We start from the raw sequence: 17,786 nt of genomic DNA, 5'->3' as shown, positions 1-17,786 counted from the left end.
GGACTGAAAGAGACATCATCACCAACTCTTTGTCAACAATAAAATTGAAGGGCGAAGTGGTGAAGTGATGGCCAAGAGCCCAGAAGTAGTAAATGACAGAGCCTGGATCTGATTACAGGTCCTCCAACTTCAGATCTGGTGCTCTTTCCACAGTAAATGCTACGCTGTCTCAGAAAAAAATGTTTGAGTTGGATGGATAGCTTCATGAATTCAGGTAGCTGGAAGCCTTGATTAGAAACGAGGGCGGAACCCCAGCTGTTAGGAAACGAGTTGACCCTCTTCTGACAAATGGGCAGCATCCCATCCTTCCGCCTTCAGCTTCTGAGAATGCTCCTGGAAGCCTTGGTCCATGAACCTCCTCCATGGCTGCCACATCTAAATCATCAATTCCCAAAGCATGAATAGGACCACTTTGAATGTATTTACAAGCAAGCCAGGGTAAGGGGCAGTGGGCAAAAGGGTTAAGGTGGGGGGGAATAGTAGGCTAAATTGGGGAAAGTGGGCTCTTTGCCCCTTTCCTACTTCTAGAACATATCTGACGTTCCCTACTCCTTTCCCCTAACAGAATTTCACCACTCTAGGAAACATTGTGATAGCCAGAAGTAGACGAAGCCCTACCTCTAGTTATAACTAGCTACTTTTTTACCCAGGACAAAGGAACAATCGGGGTGCTGGGGTAGTGCTGTGGTTTCAGTCATGGCAGAAAAAGGGGAGAATCTAGCCCCAACCCTGATTCTTCACTCCAGCCATCTCCTACTATGAGCTGCCACCCTACTACTATGCCCTCCAAAATGGATCTCCAGAGGCCATGCCCACCCAGGAGGAGCTTTGAACTCCCTGGGACAAAGCCATCTTCTGCGCTGTTCCCTCCTTTCTCCCTTCCGAATTTCCATCTCTTCCTCCAGGAACTGTAACCAAATCAGTAGTACCATTGCTTCTAGAAAGCACTTTCAATAAACTGTCCAACTTAACCCCGATTGCCTCACAAAAAAAAAAAAAGATTACAATAGCTTTAAAAAAATAAAAAAAATAAAGTGTCCACTTGTTCCACTCACCATCCCTGTGTCTTCCCAAACCAAAGAACCTTTCCCTGACCACTAGTCCCCCATGTATGTTGTCTCCACCTGCAGTGAGAGCATATAGGGGTGACAGATAGGCTTCCTATCAGCATAGGCCAGTAGAAAAACACAAAGCAAGGCACTGTTCGGGATGATGAGTCAACACAGAAAAGAAATGCAGTTGTGACAGGAAGGAGTACGTCCTCCCCCTCTCAGGAAGGAAGTACCCCACCTTGGGGCAAAGCTCTGTTTGCCTAGGGCAGGGCTGGGGAACCTGTGGCCCTCTAGGTCCTCAAGTAGAGCCCTTTGACTGAATCCAAACTTAACTGTTTTTTTTTAATTCAGTCAAAGGGCTGCACTTGAGGACCTGGAGGGCCACATGTAGCCTCGAGGCTGCAGGTTCCCAGCCCCTGGTAGTGCTAGTTAAGGTTCTGCTGCTTCTAGTTTCCTTTAAGCAAGTCCCATTAGCCTCTTGGCAGTTTTGTAGTCTTATAGAGTTAGAAGGGTGTGAGTCTTCTCACTGCTCAGAGGGGAAACAAACCTGAACTCCAGTTCTAGAGCATTGTTGACTGGTAAAAGTCATTTTCTTTCTGGTGGTCAGTCATGGGGCAGTCAGTCAGTCAGTCAGTCAGTCAGTGATCTGTTCAGGAAACTGTGGAACTTGTCTCAGGACTGGGGCCCAAGCCAGGAACTTTTTCTCATTGGTGAGTTCCTCCCAGGACCTCCATTTTGGAGAGGGGCCAAGGTTGGTCAACCTTCATTCCCTTCCTGGTTGTGCTTCTGACTTTCTGGACTTCCAAACTCTATTCAGCCTTCATTCCTCCAATCCCCTTTTTATTTAACTCCCTTTTGGGCGTTGTCTTCCCCCATTAGAACAAAAGCTCCTTGAGGGCAGGGACCATCTTTCATTTTGCTAGCATTTGTATCCTAGCACTTAGTACAGTGCCTGGCACATAGTAAGTGCTTAATAAACACACTGCCTTCACTTACCTATTGAGTGCCTACTATATGCTGAGAGTGGGAGAGGGAATACAGAAATAAATAAGATGACTCCTTTCAAGGAATGAGCTTACAATCTAATAGGGGAGCTAAGATATGCTTCTAAATAAAATACAAATTAGAACGTGATGAGTGTGGAAGAGGCATTTAGAATGAGCAGATGAGGAGGAAACAATGTTGGGGTGGCATTCAAAAGAGACTTCATAGATGAAATGGTAGACTTTTATTCTGAATGTAACACCAAATAAGATGGCATTTCCAGATACATAGTAGAACAGAAAAAGAGGATTACACATGAAACTGCAGATTTCTATTCTACAGAGCTTGCTTTTCTTTAAGTATATAAAAAGTAAAGACTGACTTTCAAAGCTGATCTGCTCAACTATGCTTTTCTGACCTTCGGTTCTCTTCTCTACGTTTTGGTTTTGTTTTTTTTTTTTTAAAGGCGGTTGGGGTTAAGTGATTTGCCTGAGGTCACACAGCTAGTAAGTGTCAAGTGTTTGATCTGAGGTCAGATTTGAACTCAGGTCTTCCTGACTTCAGGGCCGGTGCTCTATCCACTGTACCACCCAGCTGCCCCTCTTCTGTACATTTTTAAAAAAGATTCCTCAATGGCCCACTTTTCTTCCTTCCTTCCTTCCTTTTTTCATTTCTTTTTCTTCCCTCTTTTCTTCCTTTTTCTTTTTTCTTTCCTTCTATCTTTTCTTTGTTTCCTTTTTCTTTCTTTCACTACCCCATCCCTGGAAAAAGAAATAAGCCATTGTAACAAATACACAGTCAAGCAAACAAATTCTTGCATTGGCTGGGTCCATAAATATGTCATATTCTCCATCTTGAGTCTGTCATCTCTCTGTCAAGTGGTGGGTGGTATGCTGCATCATTAGTCTTCTGGACTCATAGTCAGTCATTGCATTAACCAGAGTTCTTAAGTCTTTCAAAGTTATTTAAATAATAAATAAAACTAATAAAACCAGTACTTTTTGATGAGCTTGAGGATAAGGCTCTCCAGGCTTAGGAGAGATGCCTTTTTACCTGACATGGCAATATGAGAGATTTGGCACACATAATTAACATATGATGTACTTTTTTGAGTCTCTCTAGTACTTCATAGGTGCTTGGAAAATATTGACTGATTGACTAAAGGATTCACATTGGGTATTTACTGTTTGAAAGAGTCAACTAAGCCCATGACTTTGGCTGACATGCTTGGCCGCCCTCAGATGACTGTCCCGGCTCAGTGCTACTGGGTCATGATCTGTTAGCCAATGTTCTAAGACATAATCAGTCTCAGAAATTGCCACCTGACTAGAGGCCCAGAATAATAAAATTCTGGGTGGGAGAGGAAAGAATGCCAGTTTGATTCACCTTGCTACCAGTATCTTTGTTTAGAGGGACGGTAGAATTCCTTCCATTCCCCCACCAAAAAAAGTCAAATCTTGATCAATCAAAACACACATATGGTCTTTAGATTATCCAGTTCTCTAGTTTCTCCTTTAACCACCCCAATATCTGCCTTTCTGCAGCTATGTAGCTGCTCTGGTAGACAGAAGGAAGGGTCAAAGAGAAGATCAAATAAAAACAATGATGTTAACATTTTTTGGTGCCAAGGGAATTGTTGGTGAATGGAAGAGATTGACACTGGTGGTAAAAGCAAGAATGTGGGATTACCCACAAGTTCAGCTATTCATGAAGAATCTCCCTAAAACTTCTCTCCAGGCCCATCACCCAGATTGGAAGGCAGAACAGCTGGGCATCAGGGGTTGGGCTGGGACACAGTTTTTGGCACTTTTGTGGTGGAGGAGGTTGTGAATTTAGTAGCATCAGGACATTAATTAGATGCTAACTATCAAGATGACATGGTGGTAGAAACTGGCCCTAGGGTTATGGAAAGAAATTTAAGAATCTCACTAACTGAGTCAGTGTTGTGAACAAGAGTGTGAATCATATTAAGATAACGTGTCATGGATTAAAAATAAAATAAAATTTACAAGTATAAGATAAGGAAAGCATGGCCAGATAGTAGTTTATCAGAAAAAGATTGGGGTTGCGGGTGGGACTTAGTAGGCTACAAGGTCAATATGCATCAATGGTATGATACTGTGGCCAATAAAAGCTATTTCAATCATGTGGACTCTGCCCTGTTCAGTCCATACTGGGAACACTTGTTCAGATGGGGGCCATACATTTTAAGGACACGGACAGACACATCCAGAAGAGGGCAACCAGAATTAGGAAAGGCTACAAGATCATACCATGTAAGAGTCAATTGAATGAACCAGGGATGTTTAACCTGAAGAAGAGAAGGCAGGGGGACACATGCTAGCTGTCTTTGAGTATCAGAAGGCTGTCACTTGCTCTACTTGACCTCGGGGAGTAGAATTATAAACATTGGACACAAGGTGCAGAAAGGCTGATTTAGGCTTGATGTTGGGCAAAAATCCCCAGCAAACAGAACAATGTCAAAGTGGAAATGGGTGGGCAGCCTTGGGTGGAATGGCTTCCCCTGGAGCTCTTCAAGCAAGGCTGGACGCACACTGGCAGGGCGTGTTTGTTTGAGAGGGCATTCTTCAGGTACAGGCCGGACCAGAGGGCTTCCAAGGTCTCCTCCAACTCTGACATTCTGCCATTCTGTAATTCTGTGAAGGAGAGAGAGAGAAAACCACAGCATGAATCAGAAGCAGTCCAGAGGATTAAAGGCGTGCCCTGGATTTATGGAGCCCTGGCAGTGATTCTGTCCTAGAGTGAGAAAGCAAAGGAGTGGGTGGGAACGGAGCCCTGATGATTCCGGCCTGAGCCTTACCCTGAAAGAGTGCAGGAGGCTGAAGGAGAGCAGAGGCTGACATACCTCACCTGTGTACTGAGCCCTGAGATACTAGATACAAAGTCTTTGATCCCAATGGCATCCTAGGAACTGATACTTCTTTGGACAAGCAATGCTAAGAGAGCCCAGCCACTTTCTGTACAGCAAAATAGCTCATTTCTGGGATCCCTCTCGTTTCTCTATGGGAAAAGTATGTTTAAAGGGGGTGCAAGCAGATTTTGAGCTTAGGGTGTAGTTAGATAAAAGCAGTAGTGTAGATACAACTGCCAGTGTGTATTACACTCCGTGTTTAAGACACCCCAGCTCTTCATCTCATTCTCAACCCCAACTTCTACTTTTTTTTTTCTTTTAGTAAGGGCCAGCATTAGTCATCAATGTAGAAACTCCCTCCCAAATTAGTAATCTGTCTGCAATTTAGGGAGTTTCTAGTGACCCTGAGGGTTTAGGTGGCTTATCCATCATCACACCACTAATTTCTGTCAGAAGCAGGGCTTGAACGCAGGACTTTCTGAATCCAAGATCGGCCATTTATGAATGTGCCTTTTGACTTCTCACAAGGTTTAAATCTCTTCAAGACTTAAATAATTGAGGGTTGGGTATCTTTTCAAGTTTACAACAGAAATAAATGATAAAAGGCATGTTGGGAACCAACCCTCTTCTGTCAAATAAGAAGCTTCCCCCTCCTTTCCTCTCAGCTTCTAACAATATTCTTTGATGCTTTAGTCCGTGGATCCCTGCCCACACCTCTGAGCTCAGGCCTCTCTTATTCTGGAAGGCATGAAACAACTTGCTCAGTGATATATGTAAGAGCAACACCCTGGAGTGCTGTGCCATCAGCTAGAAGATGAGAGAGAAGGGGCTGCCTTTAGCTTTCTGTGTGTCTCCATACCTATAGGAGCCCTCCTCTCTTCCAGAGGAGCTGCCTCTGGTAGGTCAGTGTGGGAGAGGTCTGTATGTTCTTACACTACCAAAGTGAAGAGTTTCTTTCCTGGTGACCTTTCTAACTGATTTGAATTGTGGATGTTTCACTTCTTTGCATGAAAAACATTCCTTTGCCTCTGCCCTGTATGATCTATGAGCAATGTATTTGCTCACTTTGATGACTCTTCTGTCCCTTGCCAGGTCTTTGTGAGTTTAGCCTGTGTTTAATTGGCTCTCTTAGTACCCCTGTCCGGGAAAATGCTGAGGATACCTTAGAAGCTCCTGGCTTAATGGGCTTAATGAATTCCACTCCCTTTGAAGTGCTGGGGGTCACTATTTGAGATCAGAAGCTGGAGCCTCTCGTCTTTATCCTTTCTTCTATTTTGGTGTAATGTTTACTGGTGCTCTAACTAGCAGATAATCTAACTAAACATAATTGACTCCGAAATGACTTAGTGGCAATAACCAGTCATTTACCACCTGTTAAGATATCAATTTCATTTTTAGTGGATATTGTTTAGAACTCATCATACTGGACTTGGAGTCAAGAAGGTATGAATTCAAAATCTCCTCAGACACATGCTCTGTGTGTGACTCTGGGCAAGTCACTTAACTGTCTTAGTATCCTCATTTGTAAATCCATATCCCTAGGTATGAACATCTTTTCCCACTACAAAGCTGCTGTTACAATTATGGAACCAATTCTGAAATAGCTATTTCTCTGGTTCAACGTTCTAGACTTGGTTAAATTTTCTAAAGATTATTTGCTCTAATTAACATTTCATTCATTACTTTAAAGTTATTGTTTTAGGGTACATTTGGGACTGAAATTCAGATTATAACAAATGAGTAGACTCAGTGGTTCATAATCTTTACCTCAATGGCAGAGGGGTCGATTGAGTAGCACCTCAAGGCCTTCTCATGCCTGTGATTCCAGGTTGTGGACTTTAGGAATTTCAGGGAAGGGTGGGGTGATCATCACCAGCCAATAGTAACTAACTACAACTGAAATTTGGAAGGAGGTTCAGGAAATTGAGCAAGGTGCCAAAAGGAAGTCTTTGACAGGAAACATGTGGGCTCCACAGTGGTAGAGATACTCTACCACTCACAGTTTCTTAATGAAATAATTAAAGAAAAAAAAATAACACCTTTACTGAAGGGGCCCTAGCACACTCAGAGCATGGACTCCTGACGATCTGGGTCAGATCTCTTTTTTGTGTGTGTCACACTGAGTTTGCTTTAAAAAAAAAAAAAAAGGCCTAAGAAGATATTCAAATGCTTAAACAAAACCTTAGCAATGATTTTTTTTTAAAATCACAAAGTCAACTAGCTCTGTAAAATTTTACTATGCCATCTGACAGTTTTAGCATTATCTTGCCTAGAAAATTTTAATGAGTCCTAGCCAGCTAAGCCTTCCATGAAGGCAGTAATTGAGATCCCACCTCTTCCTAGTAACCTTTTCATTCCCCCTGGCCCTCCCAGGGGTTGGTTTTAAGAGAGATTTTTTTTTTCTACCACATGACATGAACCACATTGAACCCAGGGATCACCTTAGCTTTGAGCTGATGCCAGTGGAATGATTGTGCTGTACTATCTTCGAAGTTCCAGGAAGCCAGAGGAATCAAAACTTCTCCCAGAAACACTTTCCGGGTGAGTGTCCCCAAGTGCCACACGGAGATCTGGAGCAGCCGGGTCTGCAACTGGGAATACTCCACATGATACTACAAAACAGTGATATGGGAGAATGTCCTCCACCTGTCTCTTTGCATCCAGGAAGGCACACATAATACCATATACCCACACAACACAAAAACCAGTGCTGAGAATAGAGAGGAACACAGGGAATTGTCCAAGATTCAGGCATGCTGTCAGAGTCTAAAGAAAGAAGCCGCCTGGGGCCTCCCTGTACAATGACTCTGAAACACAAACAGTCCCATGGCTTCCCAGGTGTCAAATTTCCATTCCAGACCTGTACAGTCAAGCTCTCGATCTGGAAGAAGCCCAGCTTTACTGTAGTAAATCGGCATCCTCTGCTTAAAATAGGACTATTTGCTCTGGTACCCCAGGGTGCGGTTCTTTCCTGGCAAGTCCTAGGAATCCAATCCAATCAAATGAGCATTTATTAAGCACCTTCTAGGTACAAGATTGCTCTAAGATCTCACTTCTGCCCTACAATGTGTAAGCTATCCCTTCCTGATTTTGTGCCGTCCATAAATCTGATAACCATGCCATCTATACCTTTATTCAAAGCGCTGATAAAAATGTTGAACAGAATGAGGTGAGGGGCAGAACCCCATGGCATGAAACTGGAGGCCTCTCTCTAGTCCAATGCTGATCTATTAATCAATTTCCTAGGTCTGGGTATTCAGCCTGAGCGTACCAAACTGTACTATAATTTAGCCCACGTCTTCCCATCAAAATTAGTTGAAACCTGGGGGTGTATGCCATTCATTATCTGCAGAAGAAAATTTTCTACAGATGTCACTTAACTTCTCAGAACCTGTTTTCCCATCTGTAAAATGGGGAAAATAATATTTGCACTACTTACTTCATAGGGTCGTGAGGAAAGCACTGTGTAAAGTGTTCCATCCATGAGTTGCTATTCTTATTAACATGTATCTCATTTATCATGTATTCTTTTTAGCATGTATCTTATTTAACATGTATCTCCATTCACACAGCACACTGCTTGAGAAAACCTCTCTGATATTCACCAAGATTCAACAAGTCAAAGGATTTTTTTTTAATTTGCCTCTAGCCCAGTTCAGAGATGGATGATGGGGTCCAGCCAGGTTCTCTTTTTCACCCCTTTTCCCCCCAGAAATCATTAACTAAACATTGTTCCCAAGTTCAGCGGACACTGCACTTTTCCTGAACAAAGGCTCAAATTTATTTTTTCCCCAACTTGCAACTTATTGACAGAGGTTTACAGATATCTATATATAGGTTGTTGGTGGAGTTGTGTTTTGTTTTGTTTTTTAAATTTTAATTTAACTAACCCACGGACTTGGAAAAACCCATTAGTTTGACTTTGACCATGCAGATATTGGGCCTGGAGTAGCAAAGGGGTCAGAGCCTTTGAATGAATGTTGACCTGCCTGTACCTTCAAAGTCTCATGAAAGAGAGGATCCACAGTATTCTTTTTGACACTTGTCTTTCTCTTGGCCTGAGAGCCTCTATCAGGTAGCAGATAGGTCTTTATATAGCTGAGGACCAAAAAAGGGAAGAAGAAAGAAAAAGGTCAGGATTTCTTCTAGGTGACATTCCAAAAAAATTGAACAATGGCAAACCTTCTCTTCCTGCCCCCACCCCCACCCCCTGGCCCTTAACCCTTGTCCTTTGCTTCTTGAAACCTTTTCAAATTTTTAAAGTAAATTTTAAGCTAAGGGGTGTAATTGGTGCCCTGAAGAATACATGTGGTTGTTCCTGTATAAGCTGTTTGTAACTTGAAGCCCATTTGGTTTCAAACTTACTTTAACCAAACTCGGATTGAACAAAACTCTTTGAAACACTTTCTATGTAACACACACATATGGAACACCTCATGTGCTGCCTTCCAAAGGGAATGTACATTGTATGGGCTGTCTGTTCTCCTAGTCTAATCTATTTTTTTAATGTTTTGTTGACGTTCTTTTTCCCCCGACCCAGTCACTTCCTAATGATTCCCCCAACATTGACCCCTGCACCCAGACCCTTTCTATATAACAGTGAAGTGCAGTTACTCATTGGTCATGCCTAATAGCATATGCCTCTTTTTGCACCTACAGTGCACCATCTCTCTGACAAGAGGCGGAAGCAGGTCATGCAGTTTGGACAACACCTTTAGGCTTGGTTGTTCTTACACACACTCAGGATTTAACATTAGACAAACCAGGAGCTCATTAATTTTATTGTAATTATTATAATTTTACTTTATATATATTTATATATACTTACATATTTATTTTCTATATATTTTATGTTTATATATAAGTTTATACATAATTATATATATTTATATATATTTTATTATATATATTTATAAAAGTTTGTATCCTATCTCTGTTTTCTTTGCCTTATAAATTAAAAGAAAAACTATAGGGGCAGCTAGGTGGTGCAGTGGGTAGAGTACCAGCCCTGGAGTCAGGAGGACCTGAGTTCAAATCCAGCCTCAGCCACGTAACACTTAACTGTGTGACACTGGGCAAGTCACTTAACCCCAATTGCCTCACCAAAAGAAAAAAAGAGAAAAAATGCCCTCAAAAATACTACTTAGTATCTACACAGTGCTTCAAGGTTTGCAAAGAGCTTTATACCAATTAACTCATTTGACCCTCACAACCCTATGAGGCAGGTGCTATAATTATCCTCATTTTACTGACAAGGAAACTGAGGCAAAGAACCATGAAATGACTTGTCCATTGGTTACACAGCTAATTTCAGGGTCAAGATGTGAATTCTGGTCTCTCCTGACTCCAAATTCATCGCTTTTTCTATTATATGATGCTGCTTAATGCTGTAAAGGTATTCACTCTGATATAAAAGGATAAAAAAAAATAATTTCCCAATCAAATAGCAAAGTGAGGAGTATGAAAGATTATTCTAGAGAGGATGGTGATCAGCTGTTTCCCCTTCCTCACACCCCCACAGAGGACCCAGTGAGGGGAAACTGCAACATAAGAGATTTCAGTAGATAAAGAACTGCTGACCGCATGTTTACTAAGGAATGTTGTGGAATCTCCTCTGGGGTTTTTTAGAAGAGAATAAGTTCTCATCTGTCTGGGAGTGACTATGCCTGGGGGAGGACAGAGGACAGAGGGTTTGAGGCACAGACCCACATACACACCCTTACCCTTAGGCTTCGGCTCCCCGAGGTACTCATGCAGAGACTAATGGGGACACATAGTTAGATCCAACACATCTCTATCTATCAGAGCTCTGTCCTCATAATGCCCCAAATGTTGAGTCACTCTGTGGGGACTGACATTAGGAGCTCAGTCACTCCCCAAGTTATCATTCCAATACTCCTTAAGTGAAGGTTCCCCTGAGGGAGCAAGGACAGAAATGCACCCTCAAATTGCTTAGGGAATTCACACCCAAAATACCCCACAACTCATGGGCACTAATTCACATATTTCAATGAATATACCCTTCATCGAAATTTCACTACTAGCACATGCCTACTTTCGCTCAGAATTGCTCTCCCTGATTCCACACACACTCTATCTTCTTCTCAATCTACTCACAATGTACTTTGTCATAAATACCCAGAGACAGCTTCCAACCATAAGACTCCATCAATTACCAGTGCATGGGGGGGGACCTCAGCTACCATTCTTATAGCTGGGGGCATTGGGCAGGATAAGGTAAATTAGTTGCTGTTATGGACGGCTATAATTCCTGCTCAGGGATTAGTTGCTTGCCTTTCAAGTTGGGTGTCCCTAAAGTCTAAAGGTAGGGCTAGAAGACTGAGTCTTAAATTTTTCCAACAATTGCCTTCAAGCCACTAAAAACGTGTAAGGGGCTACTGCTATTTTAAAAAATCTCAGTTAAGAGCTTTATAAAAGTTGATAATCCCCTACATCTCAGGTTTAAAACAAAAAACAAAGGAAGATATAGGAGTTCTCAAAGTATGGACTGGGGATCCTTGGAGTACCAAGATTCTTTCAGGGGGTCCATGAGATTACAATTATTTTCATTATAATACTAAGACATTTAATTTCTAATATGATAAATATCAATAGGTATAACCCACATAAACAAATGCTATTGGTGGGGGCAGTTCAATAATTTTCAAGAGTGTAGAGGGGTCCTGCGACCAAAAAGTTTGAGAACCACCGATAATGGGTATAAAGGAAAGAGGTCGGGGAGGAGAGGAAGAATATTTTTCTTTACTGTTATATGAAAAAACAACAATAGCAACTTACGGATTGCATTTTTTCTTCTTTTCTTCTCCAAAGGCTAGGTTCCTACAGGCTTTGATGCAGATTTCCAATGTAGAAGTCTTAAAGTCATACTGAAGGGCGAATAGTATTTCTCCAGTTACATCAGCGTTGTCAAAACTGCCCACCTCTGTACAAGTGCTGCTAATGCTCGCCAAACTTCCCTGGAAAGAAAAAAATGGATAACAGAAAATGAAACTGCTCCACCATAGTCAATTTCTCATACTTCTTGATTTCAATATATCAAGTAAATCAAAATGAACAAAACCAATAGAGCCTAATGCTACTACATGTCAAAATACTGCTATTTTCTATATATTTGCCTAAAAATGACATAGTGCTACCTCAAAGTCTGGGCCTCAGACACCTGAAGCTGGAAAGGCCGAGTGTCAGTGATATCAGGCTACTTCAAAAGAAACAGGGTCTAACTGGGACTTTGACATTCTCATGGCCTACCCTTGTCACTCCACCTGAGTCCTCCACAGTAATAGTCTTTACTTAGATCTCACTGTAACATTAACAGCTAACATTTATACAGCACTAGCTTAAAAAGGCCAAGGTCTCCCATCGAATCCTGGGTCATGTTCAGTCGTCCCAATCTATATCTGGCCACTACACCCAGATGGCTCTGGCAGAGAAAGTAAGGCTGGTGACCTTTCACAGCCCTCCTTCACTAAAATCCAATTCACTTGCATGTCATGGCATCACCTTCCTGACGTCATGGTCCTCTTTGAGAATGAAGGACAAACTACACAATACAGCAATATAGCACTTTGTTTTGAATCGAGTAACAATCTTGTGAAGAAGATATTATTTCCCATTTCACAGGTGAGGAACTGGGTCCCAGAGAAATTAAATGACTTGCTATGGGTCATAGTCATAGGGTAATGGGCAGCTAGGTGGTACAGTGGATAGAATGCCAGGCCTGGAGTCAGGAAGATTCATCTTCCTGAGTTAAAATCTGACCTTAGACACTTACTAGCTGTGTGACCCTGGGCAAGTCACTTAACCCTGTTTGCCTCAGTTTCCTCATCTGCAAAATGAGCTGGAGAAGGAAATGCCACACCACTCCAGTATCTCTGCCAAGAAAACATCAAATAAGGTCATGAAGAGTTGGACACAACTGAAATGACTCAACAACAATGACAACAAAGATGGGTCATATACATAATAAGTGTCTCAGGCAACATTTGAACTCAGGTTTTCCTAATTGCAATTTCAGTATTCTTTCTATCCTCTATGCCACCTGAGAGCAGGGATCAATGCTTTTTTTGTGCCTTTCTTTGTGTCTCTAGTACTTAGTATAGTTCTAAAAACGTAGTGAACAATTAATAAATGCTACTTGATTGATTATACCATCATTTATAATTATGCAATCTCCAAGATTCTGAATTCTGAAATTCCCCTCTCTGCCCATATTCATAGCTTATTCCACCTCTATAACTCACTTTTCCTAAATCTATTCTTCACCCTTGCCCCCTTATCCTATTGCCAGTATTGCCCTGCCAAGCTTCAGTCTTGGGTTATTACCACCATCCCCCGTGTTCACCCCTCCTCATTCACTGCCAAAGAAAAGCTAGAGAAAATCATGAAACCTGTGCTGACTGGATCCATGACAAATTTATGTTATGTAATCTCAACTGAGCCCTCACTGCAGCAAAGCCATCCTTTTCTACCTGACTGACTCACTATTCTACTCGCCATAGTGGCTTTTCCAAATCTTTTCATCCCTCCTCAAACCTTCCATAACTCCTCTCCCCCCATCCTCTCAGCTGAGAACCTGACCTTAAATTTCACTAAAAAAAATTGAGGTTATTCTCCAAGAGCTTCTTCTTTTCCTCTTTTCCTCATCGCATCTCACCCAGATATCTTCTGCCTCTGTCTCCTCCTTCACCCACGTCACATGAATTGGTGGCCCTTCTCCATGCCGAGGAAAATCCTCTATATGCATAAGTGATCACATTCCATCTCCTCTCCTCCAGCAGATTGACCCCTTTATCATCCCTCCTCTTTCACTTATCTTCAGTCTCTCCCTGTCTGCTGGCTGTTTCTGTACAGCCTACAGTTGTGCCCATGTCTCCTCCATTCTCAAAAATACGCTCACTTGATCCATCCATACCTGCTAGGTAGCACTCCATATCTCTCCTCCTTTTTATGGCTAAACTCCTTAGGAAAGCTATTTCTACAATAGGTACCTCCACTTTCTCTCTCTTGTCTTCTTAACTCTCTACCGTCATGGCTTCCTTATTTAACCCAAACTGCTCCCTCCAAAGTTACTAATGATACCTTAATTGCCAAATCTAATGGCCTTTTTTTTCTAGCCTCATTTTTCTTGACTACTCTGTAGAGAAGCCACTCTCTGTGACACTCTCAGTCGCCTTCTCCTTGACATTCTCTTGTCTGTAGATTTTCGTGACTTCTTTCTCCTGATTCTCCTCCTTCCTATCTGACCATTCTTTCTCAGTCTCCTTTGCTGGAACTTCTCAAGGTGATGCTCTGCCTGCTAACCGTGCGTGTCCCCCAACGCTCTGTCGTGGGCCCTCTTCTCTTCTGTCTCTATACTGTTTCACTTGGTAATCTCATCAGCGTCTATGGATTCAATTGTGATCTGCATGCTGATGGTTCTCCAATCTACTTGTCGAGCCCTAACCAGTCTCACGTCTCCAACTGCCATTGGACATTTCAAAGTGGATGTCTTGTAGACACCCAGACTTCAACATGTCCAAAATTGAACTCATTATTCCCCACCCCACCCCTACTTCTCCCTAACTTTCCTATCACTGTCAAGGGTACTGCCATCCTCCCAGTTACTCTTCACTCTCTCACCCCATGCCCCCATAGCCAGTCTGTTGCCAAGGTTTTTACCATTGTAATATCTCTTGGATATGTTCCCTTCTCTCTTTTGATACTGCCACCATCCTGATGAAGGCCCTCATATCTAGACTATTGAAATAGCCTGCCAGTTGGTCTCCCAGTCACAAATCTCTCCCCACTTCAGTCCATCCTCCACTCAAGCTACCAAAGTGACCTTCCTAAAGTTCAGTTTATGTTACCTTCATTCTCAATACACTCCAGTGGCTCCCTATCACCTCCCAGTTCAAAGCTCTTTATAGCCTGCCCTCCCTCAACTTTCCATGCTTTTTATACCTTATGCTCTGCCTTTACTCTGCAATCCAGTGACACTGGCCTTTTTGTTGTCCCTTGAATAAGATGTTCCATCTGGGCCTTTTCACTGGCTGTCTCCTTTGCCTGGAATGATCCCCCTCCTCATATCTTCCCTGGTTTAGTCCCAGCTAAAATCCCACCTTCTATTAGGAACCCTTTCTCAATCCCCTTTAATTCTAGTGCCTTCCTTCTGTTAATTATCACCAATTTATCCTGTGTACAGCTTATTTATACGTAGTAGTTTGTATATTGTCTCCCCCATTAGATTGTAAGTTTCTTGAGAGTAAGGATTGTCTTTTACCTTTCTTTGTATCCCCAGTGCTTAGCACAGTATCTGACACATAGTAGGAGCTTAATAAATGTTTATTGACTGATTGACTAATCCTCCCCATGATACCCTATATCCCTCCCTGTTCTCCCTGCTCATCAGTCCATAACCCCTGCTTGGGCTCCTCCTTCAACCCTTGACAGTCTCGATCCCATTCGATGTATGGTTAAACAATGTTAGCGTCTTCCATCCTCTATTCCTTTGCCCCCTTGTCCGTCCGCCATACATGCCCTGCTAATGTTCAGCCCTGCATCATCCCCAACCTGGATCACCCATTCTCTGCTCCTTCTCCCAAGCTTCTTGATGCTGTTAGAATAAATCACGCAACAGTATCAAGTGGGTGTGCCATCAATTCAGGCTCTCTCATCTCAGCTGGGAGCTCAGAGATACACATCAATGCCTCACTCTCTAGCAGCAGCTCCAATTCTTCTCTTCCCTCCCCAAGCCCCCAGTACTACCTGCAGGACCCTCTCCCTCAGCAAATGTACTTGCCTACTACTTTACTGAGAAAATTGAAGTCATCCTCTCTTATAGCCAATAATTCACACCTCAAAACCCTTCTGTGTTTTCTTCCATTCTTTCTTCCTTTACTCCTATCCCTGACATAGATTTTGCCAATGGAGGGGTTAGTGTGAAAGGTGTTTATTACAGTATAAAAAAGAGGATAGTGTATACAATGAGGTCATCTGGAACTCTTCTATTCAAGCACTATGTTAAAAACAAACATTAACACTGAATATATTTACAGAGCTAAACTTTTTTTTGATATACATCCATTTACCACGTGGTACAGGGTATTCCTTAGAAATCATGTCCTATAAGCTAAATTCATTCTTATAGTTTACAACAAGCTTGTAGCAAATTCTGTATCACAAAATAAAATGTTGGTTTTTAATGCATAATACTTTAAAAATGTCATAGTTTGGGGGCTTCAGAATACTTAATTACTTGATTTGAACAAGGAAATGGGACAAAGAAGATCATCAAGACAGGCCTGTTCTAGGATTTTTAATGTTCAATTTGTCTACTTTCACATCATCTCCAATTAGCTGGTATACATAAGTGACAACTATAGAAGCCTGGATATACATCAATACAAATGAAGGGATGATGTTTGTTTCCAGAGCGTTATAGGCTCTAGTGGCAGATTTTGGATGAAAGTAGGATTGATTTTCATGTTCAAAGGCCTGAAATGTGTGTGTGTGTGTGTGTGTGTGAGAGCGTGTGTGTGTGTGTGTCTCCTGAAATGAGAATGTCCACATCAAACTGCCTTTGCAGCAATGCTAAGCTGGCCATATCACCCCATGGAATAATTTGACGTCCAAGGATCAAACCAATTTTAAACTGCCCAACAGTTCTGGATAATTCAGATTCTCATCAAAGTCTCCTCTAACAAAGTGAACATCCCCAGCTAGAGTCTCAAGAGAGTCATCACTTTTCTTTGGTGCAAAGGTTTTCAGTGCAGATAAATGCTGAATTTTGCCCAGGCACCAGCAGGTTTTTGAATTTGGCTGGCTGACTGTTGCATCAGTTGGGGATGTGCAGATCTCCTAACACTAACACCAACATCCTGTCACCAGCCCCTCTCTGCCACCGCATCCGTCATTGCCGTCTCCTCCCAACCCTCTATTTTTACTTTCAATCCCAAACCTTTTCATACCTACCGGGAGCTTGCCCCACTGATCATTCCCTCTTCTCTCCTTCATTTTCACTCTCATGTTAACTCCTGGCTGGCTCCTTTCCTACTGCTTCCAGACATGCTCAGGTTTATCCCATTGCTAAGAAATATTCCTTTGATCTTGCCAAAATACTGTCCCTTATCTCTTCTCCCTTCCATCACCAATCTCCCTGAAATAATTGTCTATGTGCACTTCCTCCATTTCCTCAATGCCCATTAATTTCTTTTTAATGTTTTTTCTTTTTAATTATGGTCATAACACATGCATATGCTTCTCAACCTTTTACAGTCTTGTTTCTGACCCCATCATTCAACTGAAACTGCTCCACTCAGACAAGGCTACCAAGGATCACTTTACTGCTAAATTTGGGGATCTTTTCCCAGTCCTAAGCCTCTTCTAGCCCTCTGTATTTTTTGTTGCTGTTGGCTATCCTTGCTCCTGTATGTTCTCTCCTCCCTTTGAATTTGTGACATTGATCTCTCCTGGTTCTTTTCCTAGTTACCTCGTGATTTTCCTTTGTTGGGTCATCATGCCTTCTGACCTCTTAGCACGGATGTGCCCCATGCCATCCTTTCCTTCTTTTTCTCTACCCTCTTCCTTGAAATTCTCATCAGTTCCCTTGGATTCAATGATCAGTTCTATGAAGATGGTTCCCAAACCTATGCAAGTCTTACTTCTCTCCTGAATGCTAGTTCCACATTATGAACTATCAGCTCAACATCTTCCCCCAAATCTTCTCCATTGGCATCTCAAACTCAGCATGTCTAAAATGAACTCATTGGATTCCCCCCAAATCCAATTCCTTCAGAATTCCCTGTTTCCTAGGATAGCGCCACCATCCTTCAAATCACTCAGGTTTGCAACTTTAGAATTATCCTAGGTTCCTTCATTTC

General features: G+C 42.2%; 1 protein-coding gene and 1 pseudogene across 3 annotated transcripts in view; both read right to left on the bottom strand.

Annotated features, from left to right (window-relative positions):
- Positions 1–4,063: 4,063 nt before the first annotated feature.
- LOC114031396 (synaptotagmin-like protein 3) overlaps positions 4,064–17,786 on the bottom strand; it is a 95,184-nt gene continuing 81,461 nt past the window's right edge. For all 3 annotated transcript variants that reach the window (XM_027846455.1, XM_027846457.1, XM_027846456.1), the window contains 4 exons: positions 11,707–11,885; positions 8,904–9,006; positions 7,350–7,520; positions 4,064–4,693 (listed from right to left, as the gene is read on the bottom strand). In XM_027846455.1, coding sequence (XP_027702256.1) covers positions 4,625–4,693; positions 7,350–7,520; positions 8,904–9,006; positions 11,707–11,885 — 522 coding nt within the window. In that variant the 3' untranslated portion in view covers positions 4,064–4,624. The remainder of the gene's footprint in view (positions 4,694–7,349; positions 7,521–8,903; positions 9,007–11,706; positions 11,886–17,786) is intronic.
- Positions 16,250–16,890, bottom strand: LOC114031397 (annotated as a pseudogene).

The sequence above is a fragment of the Vombatus ursinus genome, unplaced genomic scaffold (genome assembly GCF_900497805.2).
Source record: "Vombatus ursinus unplaced genomic scaffold, bare-nosed wombat genome assembly UNPS02015175.1, whole genome shotgun sequence".
In the NCBI taxonomy this organism is placed as follows: domain Eukaryota; kingdom Metazoa; phylum Chordata; class Mammalia; order Diprotodontia; family Vombatidae; genus Vombatus; species Vombatus ursinus.
Note: the sequence above shows the minus strand (reverse complement) of the source record. Positions and strands in the feature narration are given on the sequence as shown.